Here is a 15,287-nt window from a genome sequence, read left to right on the forward strand (position 1 = left end):
TTTTGCCCTCATTGATCGATCGTGCGATGCGATGCAGCCCGCGCGCCAGCTTGTGATGGCCGGCGGTACGAAAAGTGCGCTCTCCCTTCCCTTGCCCGGCGGAAAATAAGTGAGCTTTTCTCGATGGCAAGCACACTGTCACTGATGAGGAGACGCGCAACCACACACAGCGGATCGATCGGGTCGGCACGCACGATCGACCATACCTTAGCAAAACGTGTACGAAAGCGATGGACGGATCCAGTGGCGGAGTCAGGAATTATACTTAGGGAGGGCCGGTCAAAAGAGACAACATGTAAAAACTAAGTGCAACTCAACTCGTTAGATTCCTTGTGATGACTGTCGGAATTAATTCATTGGCTTGAACATGTGCTCGCAATTTCTTATATGTATCCTAGGATCTAAGGCGTTATTTTTTCAGTAGCAAGTGACATGCCCGTTAACAGCAAGACGTTTATGGTGACTTGTAAATCTTGAGTACCGACTCGGTCTTTTTCATTGCGATAATTTTATTATCTAATTATGTTTTGTATGATTATATTATCTAGGAGATATTAATAGGTATAAATGACAAGAATTTTATATAATCTCTCTCTTAATATAAATAAAAAATATTAAGTCATACTACTAATTTTTCTTGTTGTGAAATATTAGGGGGGGGGGGGCATGGCCCCTGCCAGCCCCCGCTTGGCTCCGCCACTGGACGGATCGGAGTTCTCACAGCACCACCGCGGTTTATATATAGTACTACAAAGTACCGGTACCAACTAATAAGAGTTCTAGGGCCTCGTTTAGATGGTGGTCAGGAATCAGTATTTGGCACTGTAGCACTTTCGTTTGTATTTGACAATTATTGTCCAATCATGACCTAACTAGGCTCAAAAGATTCGTCTCGTAATTTACAATCAAACTGTGTAATTAGTTATTTTTTTATCTACATTTAATACTCCATGCATATGTCCAAAGATTTGATGTGATGAAGAGAGAGTGAAAAAACTTGCAATCTAAACAAGGCCTAGAGCAAGAGCAGCCACAATCATGCATGCCAGTACGTAAAATGTCCCACTCAGGGCCTGTTTGGAACGCAGGAATTTCATAGGAATCACACAGGAATTTCACAGGAATCAGTTCAATTTCACAGAAAAAACGCAGGAATAGAAAAAAAATCCCGCATTCCAAACAGGCCCTGAACTCTATGGATACCGTTGGTCTGGTCCCGGCCCTGATCTTGCAGGCGCAGCCCTCGAGGCCTGTGAAACGCACAGAGCTAGCTGCAGGAGGAGGGCCGAATGTCCGATCCTCATGTTCCATGCCGTACTCGCTCGTCAACACAAGAACATGCCAGTTCATAATCATAGCTATCAAACGAGGCTGGCTGTGATAGATGGGCGGACGGACACGGACAATGCTGGGCATCGATGTATCCAATCCTAGCAGTACATCTGTCCATGCATGCATCAGTGATCGGTCACATAGGAACGCAGTACAACAAGTTCGCCTTCGTACGGGCGAGATGCATGGGACGTCGACTCCATGCGTGAAATTTTCGTATTTCGGTCTCTTTTGAAAACAATTTTTAGAAAAATACCAACGCCAAAATATTTTCTGAAAATAGACCATTTTTAGGCGTCTTATCACATGACGCCGAGATATGAGGTTCGGCGTCGTGTCACACGACGCCGAGGTATTGCCACGTCACGGACGACCGGGGTCGTCGTCGACACGTTGGCGCGTGGGTCCAAGACGTCGGCGTCGTGTCAGCCAACGCCAAGTCCCCAACCTCGGCGCGGTTGGACTGCGCACCGAGCTACTGGCCACATCCGGAGTGCGGCCCAGGCGGCCCAACAAAGCACGGTGGCCCAGAAGCTCGGCGTTGGGTCACTTAACGCCGAGCCTCCAGACCTCGGCGTGGCCCGACTCAACGCCGAGGTCTGGACCCTTTAGGCCGAGGCCCCCTTCTTCTTCTTCCCTCCCCTCCTCCATTCCCCCGCTGGCTCCCAAATCCCCCACGGCCTCCACGAAACTCTAACCTCCAAAATCGACCCCCGGTGCCCGAATCTTGTCTCCCGAAGCTTCCTCGAGGTAATGGTCCCTCCCCTCCTCCATTCTATCCGCGTAGATGTGCTTACATTGTCCCTAATCATGTGGAATCATGGTTGTTTGGTGATTTGTTATATTTGTGTTTGCATTTGCAAAATGTATGGCTTAGGATGATTGAGTGCATTGTTGTTTAACTGTTTTATGTGATGAACATGTTAGGTTAGTTTGGTTTCTAGTTATTTTGGTCATTAGGGTTATTTGTTTATTGTAGGTGTCATTAGGATTAGTTATTTATTGGTCATTAGGGTTACTATGTATTTTATTTATTTGTTGGTCATTACATTTCAATTTGTTATGACCAAGGCGTTTTGCCAAGGTACTCCTCTTTCCCCTCTTTCAATTCATCCATTTAGATTCGTTTGTTTTTGAACTTGGCATTATAGGTTTGGTTCATGTTCATGTCATTCGTGCAATGTATGGTGGTTCAAATGATTGAATGACCCAAATGTATGGTTGTTGGTGTTGTTGTTGTATATGTTATGGTTTATAATCATTGAGTTAAATTTTATGTTTGTTGGGATTCAAATTTGTTTAGGGTTTGTAATGAAAAGCTTATTTGGGAGGTATGGTGATTTAGTGTTAGTACCTTTACATTCGTTGCAAGGTACTTTGGATTGATTTTTTTTCTACGTAATGTTAGGATGCCAATGCGTGGTAAAGCTCGTATTCCAAGGTAATCCCAATGTTTATTCATTATCTGTGCAACAAATAGAAAACCCTAGGTTTAGGTTTGGTTCTCCGTTAATATGACTAAATTCTTTCAATTGTAGCTATGGTCGCCAGAGGGCAAATCCCTACGACCTAAAGCCTCTCCCTGAAGGTGTTCCTCGACCAATGTGCTTTTGTGGTGATCCTTGCAAGGTAGATATCTCTGAAGATGAGGAAACATATAGACAGAGGTACTGGATGTGTCCCAATTATGCATGGGAACCTACAAAGCAACAGCGCCGTGCATCGTTTGTGAGGAATTTTTATTGTGTTAATTAATTTTCTTGTGATATTAAGTATTGCTTATTTATTTGTTTTGTAACAATTTGTTTTTCTTGCAGACCGTTCCACCACTGTGACTTTGAGCAGTGGATTGACACTGAGATCAAGGAGTCGGACAAGCAGCGTCTAGAAGGCCTGAAGGAGTGGGATACGGAGGTTAAGGAGAGGTTTGAGCAGAGACGCAGACTGGAGGCTATAGAAAAGGAGCATAAGGAAGAGGAGGAAAGGAGGCGTGTTGCTGTGTACAGGGCAGAGAGGGAGAAGAAGCTTGAGCGTGTGCGCCGAGCGAAGGCAGCGATGGAGGAGAATCCCGATGCCGAGAGGAAGGGAAAGTGGCCTCGTTGCACTCAGTAGGTATTTGGTTCATTCACGAGCGATGTCGTGTAGCCCTGGACTTTTTTTTACTATGTTGTAATGCACTCTGCTTTGATTTTAGATGAACTTATTCCCTGGACTTTTTTTTATTATGTTGTAATGCACTATGATTTTATTTCAGATGGTCTTATGCCCTGTACTTCGTTAACTATCCTAAGACTGTAGTGGTACTGTTTGTATCACTGAAAAGACTACTTGTGTTGTTGCAGTCACTGAAAGGGCTACAAGTACTGTTGCAGTCACTGAAAGGGCTACAAGTCTATTTGAAAACTCACTGAAAAGCCTAGATTCATTTACTGTTGTATCCGTATACGCAATGAATTAATATCAGAGTGATGTACTGCATTTAGATGAAGTGACAAAACACAGGTATAGCCTTTTCAAATGAAATGACCAGTCATGGTTGTAGGCTTTTTAGATGAAGCATCTAGCCTTTGCAGATTCAATAAATGAGTACGCACACATGCTTTTTGTCAAGTAGCATTCATGGTGACCCTGCCTTCATCTCTATATATAGTGCTCCATGTCTTGCTCCACATCCACATAACTTGTTTTCTGGTTTAGTTTTAGCAAATGTCGAGCGGAGGTTCCTCGAGTGGAAAGGGTTTCGGCGGAGGGAGAGGAAAGGGGGTGAGGAAGGGACCTCCGATTGTGTGGGAGGGTTCTCTGGGTCCTGATTCTTTTGAAGAACCAATAGAGGAATTTCCTTTGGAGAGGAAGAGTGACTTCACCCGTGAGAGACCTCTTAGATCATACGAGAAGCGCATTTAAGATTGGCCAAAATGCCGCCACGGTTTGGATTGTGTTGTGCAGATGTACAACGACTGTGACGGTGGAGGCCGTCGTTTCTTCAGATGCCCGCGAGGATTTGTATTGCCTTTGAACTCTCTCCTTTTTTAGATTTGCATTTGGTTTCTAGTAGTACTTATTGGTAGATGGGTTTTCAGGATTCAAGCTGTCCAGATAACTGTGGCTTCACTAGATGGGTCGACCCTCCTCCTATCTATACCCATCAACAGTACATCACATATCTACAGGGACGCATCTTTGACCTAGAGTATGGCCCTGGAAGTGGTAACAGGGACAAGTCGGACGACGACAACATCAATGATGCAGAGGAGGCACTATGCAATAATCCGAACTGCGAGTGCCCGTACCATAAGAAGGACGGACCTCCTTCTCCACCGCCACCGCCACCACCACCGCCTCCGTCAACTGGAGGATACTATGGGGAAGGCGCAACTCAGTTCAATATGTGGGAGCATTATTAGGACCAACCTTTGTTAGTCAATCCGAATGTGGAATGCTTGTATGAGTTTTTATGTGAGTGTGTACCCTTTGCAATGTCTGTATCACTTGTTTCTTTCAATCCCCTAAGGCATGCTAGGTTTAGTTTGCGACATGCCATTGTTACTTTTGATGTGAGTGTAATCGTTGTGCATTCGCTATTTCATAAATTGCAGTTTACCTACCTCTAAGTTTCATGTACTATGGTTGATTCCCAAACTGAAAAAAAGATTTGAGTCTCTCTAAAAATAGGGGATTGAAATCGAACCAACATTTGGTTTTTCCTGCAGGAACAAACATACAAACATAAATATAGCATGTCTACTTTTATTAGTATAACTCGTGTTAGTCGAAGAGGAATCGTTGAGAAAGATTTTTCATTTGAATCATGCAAATAGGATCGCAACATATACCAAATGGTTTGGGTCGGCGTTTACGTGTTGGGAGGCTCGGCGTTGAGTCGGCCCACGCCGACCCTAGGGTTTGGCTCGGCCTTGTGTGAGGTGGGCTAAGGCTCGGCGTTGAGTCGTCCCACGCCGACCCTAGGGTTTGGCTCGGCCGTTTGCGAGTTGGGCTGAGGCTCGGCGTCGAGTTGGCCCACGCCAACCCTAGGGTTTGGCAACGGCCGTGGCCCGGTTTGGGCCTAACCTCGGCGCCTAGTCGTCCCATGCCGAGGTTAATGGCTCGGCGTCAATTTACCGCACGCCGAGCTTGGGCACCTCAGCGCTTCGATGCAAGGGTTTCCAGTATGTACCAGGGGTCGGCGTCAAATGACTAAACGCCGAGGTTGGGCACCTCGGCGCTTTGATGCAATGGTTTCCAGTATGTACCAGGGGTCGGCGTCAAATGACTAAACGCCGAGCTCCTGGGTTCACCAAAATATATCATCCGACGATTTGCTTCGATTTGCTTCACTATTGCCCACTACTCTAATCAGCCGACGATGACCTTGTGCCAACAACGGACCTGAGCTCACTAGCTCCTCGACTCTCCTAAGCTGCTTTGTCCCCTTTGCGTGCTTGCCATGTCACCGTGGATCCAATAGAGGTTGATCGTAACATGGAGGATGGGGATGATGACACCCCTTCTTCCTTGTGAGTTGCGACGGAGGCCCTTAATAGCTGGAAACATGAAACATGGCGACGTTCCACACATTCACATAACACATGACCACACCGACATACACATTCATTCAACATCCGTACATACATAAGGTCCAACACATTCAACATCCAACATAGTCCAACACATTCAACATCCAACATAGTCCATACATATGCTTCATCAATCAACAAACATAGTCCAAACATAGTACAAGGTCCAATGCATACATAGTCCATGCACAAAATAAAGCATATGAAGTCTTTGGATCTTTTATCGCTCCTTGTACCTTAACGTGGACGGCGAGCGTAACGCTTTCCCCTCCCAAACGGATAGGTACCTGGAGTGTACCTGTCCACTGGTCTGAGCGTCCTCTATGGACGTCCAGAACCGGAGGGGCCTTGAGTTCCTTGGGGTGCATCTCCAAGCTGGGACATGCCAATCTCATCATACTCATGATCATAGTACTCTCCCTGTCCTTCATCATCTTCATCATCATAATGACCATGTCCTTGACCACCCTCTGCAGTAGTTGCTGCACCATGTGAAGAAGAAGTCCTGCCACCATGTGCACCATGTGAAGATGAAGTCCCTCCAACATGTGCAGTAGAAGGTCCAGCACCAAGCTGTTGTGGGACTGCCACATCCGGGGAACGTCTACATCCAAGGCGTGCAGCTACCTTTCGTAGGCGATGCATGGCACGCTGCATTTTGAAAGCACTATTAGTAAGTGGGGTTGGTCGCAAAACTATATAAAGATGTAACATCAACTGAATGAGAGGAGACTACCTAAATGTGCTGTCGTAACATGGAGGCCTCATCAGGATCGCCCACAGGAATCATCAATGCCCTTCCTTGGTCGGCCACTGTCCTCATTATCTCCATGCTCTATGCAACAAAAACAATAATTTAAGTCTCCATCACAGTAAAGACCTTAGAGATGGAAATAGTTGTATCACTTACAGCTCTGGCTAACGCAGGGGCGATCTCAACTTGCCTGCCTTCTCGGGTAGCTTGGTCATATGGGTTGTTGCCCTCATCCTCGCTCGCAATGTCAGCAATGTCTTGCTTCGTCCAAGCGGGCCTCAATTGAAGCCTTGTTCATTGACCAAACCAAACAAGGTGATCATGGAATGCCTTGTCACGATGGATGGCGTGGATGCCCATGTTGTTCTGCTCCATCAACATCCACTCATCAATGTAGCGCTGGTGCTCCAGCTGCCAGTTGGTGATCTTCTTATTTTTTTGTCTGTTGAACCTGCAAATTTTACACCAAATCGGCAATATGAAGGCCTACTCAATGATTCTTTCATGTGAAACGAACAAAATATTGCATGTTACGTACTTGTGGAGCTGCCAACCGGTGGAGAAATCATCGGGTGGAGAAGGCTGCAGCCTACCAAACTGCCGTGCTACACGGTGAGGGAGATGGTACTCCACTGCATAGAAACAAATAAGGGGGGTCCTCATCGTCCAGACGTCCTTGTCTGCCATGCACAAGGCGCTCAAGTTGAGATCCGTTACTTGCCTCCACTGATATGGGCGCCATTGAACCTGTACACAACGTCGTCATCAACTAGTTGACGCTCAATTTGTGCACATATCCTCGATTAGGACAAAAGGGTGGGAAACTTACATGCTGTGGCAAAAGGGTGTCCAGCTCGTTGGTGAAGCTGATGTACGCGTGGCGTGACACGTGGTATGTTCCGTGGGCTCGCTCGTAGAGGTGTGCCACGGTAGGGGTGACAACTGCGTCTCCTTGAGGAAACCAAGGTTGTGGGGGATCAAGCTGATGCGGTCTCCCAACTGGAAGCCTCTCCCACATCCAAATCTATAAAAAAAGAGTGGAAACATGAATGTTAATCACTTTTGTTAAGAAAAAACATTGAATTGTAGTGGAAACTTGTACAACTTTGCTTTATTACCTGCAACAGTGTGATGCACCCTGACATTGTAGCGTGCGCGCCTCCAGGACGGCAGCAAGCCTCGCAAAGATGACGGTACAGGAAGGCAAGTATAGCCGAGCCCCAACTCCTATTGCCGGCATCCTCCTAGTTCAAAAGGCACGGGATGTACATCCAGGATGCCGTGTCTCCAGTGCCGTCAGGGAAGAGAACCGTACCTAACATGTGGAGGACGTAGGCCCGACAGTAGTATGTCACGGTCTCGGCGTCTACGTTGGGTGGGCACTCCTGAAACTGCTGACGAAGCCACCTCAGGGACACCCCACTGCTGCGCCGTTTCTTGCCAGCCTCAACTGCCGCTAGGGGCCGTCCCAAGAAGTGCTCAACCCGCTGCTGCCATCCTTCAGACTCCGTGTCTCCTGTCACTGGGAATCCTCGGATTTTGACTCCAAGGATCATGGCAACGTCCTCGAGAGTGACCGTCATCTCCCCGCATGGTAGGTGAAAGCTGTGTGTCTCCGGACGCCACCGATCTATCAACGCCGTCAGCGCCGCTGGGTTGAAAGGTGGCGTGCCTCGACGACATACACGAGCAATGGTAGCAAGGTTCGCCAGCTTCAGGAGGGGTGTGTACCTCTCGTCGTAGACCATGGTCGTAGAGGCCTCATGTGTCATTGGCCTCAGCACATTCAAAACCTGCAAAAAAAAGACAAGCATGAAAAAGTATTAGTTCATGTCACTTTATAAAGAGCATGGACTATAGAGCAAAACATGAACAATGCAATGTTTTCATACGAATTATTGAATATACCTCTCCGTTCTCGATCCTCCGAGCCCGGTGGTGCTCATCGAACCTTGGATCAAGAAGGGGGAACCGATCCATCCTGCAACATAAGCAATGCCAAACCATTAGTATAAGTTAAAGCATGTGTATGTGGTACGAAGTAACATAAAAATAAAAAAAATAAAAGTAAACCAATGTACCATTGCACAAAGCAATTCTAGTAGCTAGCTTGGTGGATACCTGTTGTCTAAGTAGTTCAGGACATTTTCTCTTATTGTGGCCCGACTTATGGCAACCAGAGCAACGGCTCTTTTGGGTGTCCTCTACAAAATGTCTCCCAACCTTACTCGTGGTTGATCTACCTTTCGTGGCTCGGTCCATGTCCATCCTGAACCGCTTCCGCCGCCTAGGTCCTCTACTCTTCCAGAGTAAACCAAGATCAGCCACATACTTGGGGCCATCATAAGTAGGCCATTGACTCTCGTCAAGAAATGGCTCGAACTGAGGATTCCAGGTGCTCATTAGGTTCCTCAAAGAGAACTCCGCGGCCATACGGGGAGGGACCTCAGGGTCAACACGTCTAAGGCGACAGGCTGTAATCATGTGGGAGCAAGGCCTATGGTATATGATCGGTTTTCCACACGTACACTTGTTCTCATTGATCACTACTTTATGTTTTCGAGCACCCCGGTCTTCACCACCAATGTTAGTTCCGCCACCCTCTAGAATCTCATATCCATGGTTGATCGGATCGAAACATGAACCCTTCTGTCGTTTAGACTTTTTCTTTGAGAAAGCTAGTTCCTGAGATGCTAAAAGTGGCCAAGCTTTGCCTGCTGTCCATAGAGACCTCGCATGCTTCTTCCTCGAAATGAACCAAGAATTCAACTTGTAGAAGGTGAATGAGGCAATAGCAGTCATAGGCAGACCACGACAACCTCTTAGAAGGCTGTTGAACATCTCCGCCATGTTACTAGTCATGAAGCCCCATCTCCAACCACCCGTGTCATATGCAAGTGACCACTTATCCTTCGACGCCATCAACTCGCTCAAGAATTGCCTGCCATCAACATTTGTGGCTAACTTCAGGGCATCTAACTTGTCTTTGAATAATTGAACCTCTTGCTGCCTGCAAACCTCCTCAAATAATTTGAAGTTGTCCTTTGTGTGATCATGCCTTATAAGATTCTGAGCAAGGTGTCTGGTGCACCACCGGTGATGTATTTGGCCGTAACCAGGAATCTCTTGTTCTACGGCATTCAGAATGCCAGCATGCCTATCGGATATCACACAAACATCACGTCCCAGACCAATTACCACTTGTCTTACTAGCCTGAGAAACCAACACCAACTATCCGTGTCCTCCTTCCGAACAATCGCAAAGGCCAATGGCACAAGCTGGTCCTCTGCATCTGTCCCAATACAAATAAGCATTGTGCCTTCAAATTTCCCTGTAAGAAAGGTCCTGTCAATTGAGACGACGGGCCTGCAATGCTTGAATGCTTCGATGCTCTGCCCGAACGCCCAAAACGCCCTTCCAAATACCTGGCTACCATTCCTTGTTTCACCCTCCTTAGGTAAATACTCGAAGTGCATCCTAGGATTTACAGCCCTCATTGCGTTCAACATTACAGGGAGGCGCTCATAAGCTTCTTCCCAATTTCCAAATATTATTTCCAGTGCACGCTGCTTTGCCCTCCATGCTTTCCCATACTTGACATAGTTATTGTACTGTTGGAAGATGATCTCAACCAACGCAGACACCGTAATGGTTGGCATATGCTTCACCACGGGGCATAATTGCCTTGCAATGAACCTAGAATTGAGCTGCAGATGGTTCTCTTCTGCCTCAGCAGTGGCACAAACATGTGGTTGCTTCACTGAGGTATCTTCCATTTGCCTGCCTTCGTCTTCCTAGCACATACTCTCCAACCACACTGTTGTTCTTCACAAGCAACAGTGTACCTCTTCTCCTTGAATGAATTGATGACCCTAAAAGGTCGGTTGTGTACAATGGAGTACTCTTGCAACCATGATTTCAACTCATCCATGGTAGCAAACAATATGCCCTTCCGTATGATGAGGCAACCGCTAACATCAGGCACAGTTGTATCACTTGGCCCACCATCAGCTACTGCCCTATGACCATGGCTAAGGTCCTCGAAATCACCAACTAGTGGATCTCTCCAAGGCAAGACCCTAGACAATATCTCTATTTCCCTAAAATTCAGACGACCAACAGGGCGATCGTCATCAGAGTCTTCGGCTATCTCCTCTACGAAGGACTCATCATCTCCAGCTATCTCCATGTCAAAACGGTTCGTAGCCCTAGCATCACCAAAGTCTTCTTCACTACTAAGATCATCTTCGTCGCTAAGCTCATCCTCAATAGAAAAGTCTCCGCTAGCGTCGTCCAAACCTTCTTTTGCATCAACAATTACATAATCATCATCCTCTTCATCACTATCATGATTGGCCTCACCATCGGCAACCGGATTCTCTTCCTCATCTCCACCGTAGCCTAGTTGTGTGACAAGTATTTCTTCTTCAGGCAAAGGACCATAACCTATGTGAGCGGGGGAAGATGGCCATGCATCGAAGTTATCATTTCCTAAGCCGGACTCCTTACTTACTACTAAATCCAAAGATCGCACTTCTGAGGCCAATACAACTGCCTTGTAATCATTCCATTCAGTCTCGCTTGTAATTTTGAGCAACCGCTTGATCCGAGGACCCTTCGATGACCCAACATCTATGACACCTTCAAACTGAACATGCACATCTCCTTCATTCCAGCCTAACATAACCTTCACTCGCTCCACTAACTGGGTCAAAGATGGTGTTTCAGAAAAAATCAACAACTCCTCACACATGTCCAGAAATTCCAAACTATCATCTCTTGTCTTAACAATACGGCCTCCATGATGCAACCTCACTAATTTATCCATCTACAACCATCACACAACAAGTAGTGTAACATATGAATATATTTCAATCCAATAAGTAGAAACTAAAATATATCATTTCATCGTTTTTCAACCCCAACAACATAATCATTTCTAGTCATAACAAATTGAAATGTAATGACCGACAAATAAATAAAATACATAGTAACCCTAATGACCAACAAATAACTAACCCTAATGACACCTACAATAAACAAATAACCCTAATGACCAAAATAACTAGAAACCAAACTAACCTAACATGTTCATCACATAAAACAGTTAAACAACAATGCACTCAATCATCCTAAGCCATACATTTTGCAAATGCAAACACAAATATACCAAATCACCAAACAACCATGATTCCACATGATTAGGGACAATGTAAGCACATCTACGCGGATAGAATGGAGGAGGGGAGGGACCATTACCTCGAGGAAGCTTCGGGAGCCGAGATCGTGGCACCGGGGGTCGATTTTGGAGGTTAGGGTTTGCTGGCGGTGCGGGGGAGAAGAGAAAGAGAGGGAGGCCGGCGGTTTCAGAATGAAGGGAGGAAGAAGAAGGGGCCTCGGCGCGGCCTAAAGGGTCCAGACCTCGGCGTTGAGTCGGGCCACGCCGAGGTCTGGAGGCTCGGCGTTAAGTGACCCAACACCGAGCTTCTGGGCCACCGTGCTTTGTTGGGCCACCTGGGCCGCGCTTCGGATGTGGCCAGTAGCTCGGCGCGCAGTCCAACCGCGCCGAGGTTGGGGACTTGGCGTTGGCTGACACGATGCCGACGTCTCGGACCCACGCGCCAATGTGTCGACGACGACCCTGGTCGTCCGTGACGTGGCAATACCTCGGCGTCGTGTGACACGACGCCGAGCCTCATATCTCGGCGTCATGTGCTAAGACGCCTAAAAATGGTCTATTTTCAGAAAATGTTTTGGCGTTGGTATTTTTCTAAAAATTGTTTTCAAAAGAGACCAAAATACAAAAATTTCACACTCCATGCATGCATCAGTGATCGGTCACATAGGAACGCAGTACAACAAGTTCGCCTTCGTACGGGCGCGATGCATGGGACGTCGACTTTTGAACCACTTTGAAATTTGGCTTTAGTTTTTATTTTTTTGTGTTCGGGACTAGAGAAACTTTTAGTCCTGGTTGATAGTTTTAATTGGGACTAAAGGTCATTGCCCAACGGCTACTGCGGCAGGCTTTTGCTGCAGGAGACCTTTATTCCCGGTTGAAGCTACCAACCGAGACTAAAGGTTAACTTTTACTTCCGGTTGGTCCCTCCAACCGGGAGTAAAAGTCTACTTCCAGCTGGAGGCTCCGTCCGGGACTAGAAAGGGACCTTTAGTCCCGGTTGCTGTCTCCAACCAGGACTAAAGATCCCCTCCTATATACCCATTCTTCCTCCCCGAGCCCGAGCCACTTCAAGCTCAGTGTTCTTGCTTCATCGCCGACCTCTCTTCTTACTCATCGCCGGTAATCACAAGATTTCTTCGATTCCACCATCGATTCTTCAGTTCTAAATGTTACCAACTTTATACTCTCATGTTTCATCAGTAGCATATCTCATTTTGTGGACTAGATATATGTGGTTTTTAATGGTGGATTTTTTTATTTCTAAGCCATTTAAGCTCAAAATCACTTTTAAGTTTGCATATTTGGATGAAGGAAGGTTAAAGTAGTTATTCAAAACTAGTATTCAACTTTCATTTCTAGCATGCATAGCACACTTCATGGTTTAGAGATATAGAGAATTTTAGAGTTTTTTTAATTTTATTTGTTTATAAAATGAGAAATTTATATTATATTAAAAATGAGTATAGAGAGTAGATGACAACTGCTTGCAGGTCCTCGGCCTCTCATCGGGTTCCAAAGCGACTGAGGCCGGACCTCACTCTCATTGCATGCGGCAAGTATGAGGAAAAGATTGTGATAGAGTACCGGGTGAGGAAGGAGTGTCCCAACAAGGGCTGTATCTTCTACAAGTGTCCGGATCGCAATGTGAGTTATTTTGTTGCATTTGATGATTATGGTTAATTTATACTTATTTTCATGATGATTGTGATTAAAGTTCTAATTTTTTGTTTTAATTTTAGTGGGATGGCACTGGATGTTCAGGCTGGTATTGGGAGGAAGAGTATGTTGAACACGTGCAAAACTCTCTTGCACAGGCGGCTGATGAGGCAGTGATCCCGCGGAAGAAGCCCATAGATGTTGAACAAATGCATGATCTGTCTGTTTTAGTTGGGATTAGTCGCGAAATCCTTATGCTGCTGAAGTGTATTTTAGCTTTAGTTTTTTAGTGGTAGTTGGGATTGTCTACATTGTAGCGAGACTTTCATAAATGAATACCTTGTGTGGTGGCATGCATGTCGTATAATTAACTAATATGGTATGTATGTCATGTAATGCAGATGAGCCGGCATTGGATGTACAATGCTGATTGCCACTCCCAAGAGTTCATTGAGGGCGTGCATTCTTTCTTACGTGTGGCCGAGGCAAACAAACGCGATGGTTTTATGTGCTGCCCATGTGCCATATGTAAGAATTTGAAGGAATATGCTAGCTTAAGGAGTCTTCATTCACACTTGTTGAAGTCAGGTTTCATACCAAACTATATTTGTTGGACGAAGCACGGAGAAACCGGGGTTGCAATGGAAGAAGGTGAAGAAGAACAATGGGACGATGATGACATTATTGCTGAATATGGTGTCTTCAATGATACTGCAATGGGAGAAGCTAAAGAAGAGGTAGGGGCAAAAGATGAGCCCGCTGATGATCTTGGTCAGGCCATTCGTGACGCACAAAGAGAATGCAAAAGTGAAAAAGGAGAAGATCAAGTTCGAGCGCATGCTAGAGGATCACAAGAAATTGCTATACCCAACTTGTGATGCGGGGTAGAAAAAGTTGGGTACCACACTGGAATTGCTACAATGGAAGGCAAAGAATGGTGTATCTGACAAGGGATTTGGGGAGTTAATGAAAATCCAAAAGAAGATGCTTCCGAAGGATAATGAATTGCCCGCCACTACGTACGAAGCAAAACATGTAGTCTGCCCTTTGGGATTAGAAATCCAAAAGATACATGCATGTCCTAATGACTACATCCTCTATCGTGGCGAGGAGTACAAGAAGTTAGATGCATGCCCGGTATGTCATGCATCACGGTATAAGATCAGGCGAGATAACCCTGGTGATGTTGAGGGCGAATGTCCCACAAAGAAAATCCCTGCCAAGATTATGTGGTATGCTCCTATAATACCACGCTTGAAACGTCTATTCAGAAACAAAGACCATGCAAAGTTGTTGCGATGGCACAAAGAAGACCGTAAGGTAGACAATATGTTGAGACACCCTGCTGATGGGTCCTAGTGGAGAGCAATCGATAGAGAATTCCCAGAGTTTGCAAATGACGCAAGAAACTTAAGGTTTGCTTTAAGTACGGATGGTATGAATCCTTTCGGGGAGCAGAGCAGTAGTCATAGCACTTGGCCTGTTAGTCTATGTATCTACAACCTTCCTCCCTGGTTATGCATGAAGCGTAAGTTTATTATGATGCCAGTGCTCATCCAATGCCCAAGGCAACCTGGCAACGACATCGATGTGTACCTGAGGCCACTAGTTGAAGAACTTCTACTTTTGTGGAACAGACCAGGTGTACGTGTGTGGGATGAGCACAAACAGGAGAACTTTGACATGCGAGCATTGTTGTTCGTAACAATCAATGATTGGCCTGCTCTAAGTAATCTTTCAGGACAATCAAATAAGGGATATAATGCATGCACGCACTGTTTTGATGAC

At 45.9% G+C, this 15,287-nt stretch overlaps 1 protein-coding gene across 1 annotated transcript; it reads right to left on the reverse strand.

Moving 5' to 3' along the window:
* Window positions 1-7,904: 7,904 nt before the first annotated feature.
* On the reverse strand, window positions 7,905-11,943 carry LOC136454871 (protein MAIN-LIKE 1-like). The gene is made up of 3 exons (XM_066455120.1): window positions 11,921-11,943; window positions 8,569-8,641; window positions 7,905-8,453 (listed from the first exon to the last, which is right to left on the reverse strand). Exons 2-3 carry the CDS (start codon window positions 8,638-8,640, stop codon window positions 7,905-7,907), a joined length of 621 nt encoding a protein of 206 aa, XP_066311217.1. The 5' UTR covers window position 8,641; window positions 11,921-11,943.
* Window positions 11,944-15,287: the final 3,344 nt, after the last annotated feature.

Source organism: Miscanthus floridulus, chromosome 5 (genome assembly GCF_019320115.1).
Source record: "Miscanthus floridulus cultivar M001 chromosome 5, ASM1932011v1, whole genome shotgun sequence".
Lineage (NCBI taxonomy): Eukaryota > Viridiplantae > Streptophyta > Magnoliopsida > Poales > Poaceae > Miscanthus > Miscanthus floridulus.

Bases quoted from the DNA above. Each gene is read 5' to 3' on its own strand.
- LOC136454871 (XM_066455120.1), bottom strand. From the start codon at position 8,640: ATGGATCGGTTCCCCCTTCTTGATCCAAGGTTCGATGAGCACCACCGG. The intron at 8,454-8,568 runs GTATATTCAATA...TTTTTTTTGCAG, and splicing joins GGAGGATCGAGAACGGAGAG to GTTTTGAATGTGCTGAGGCC.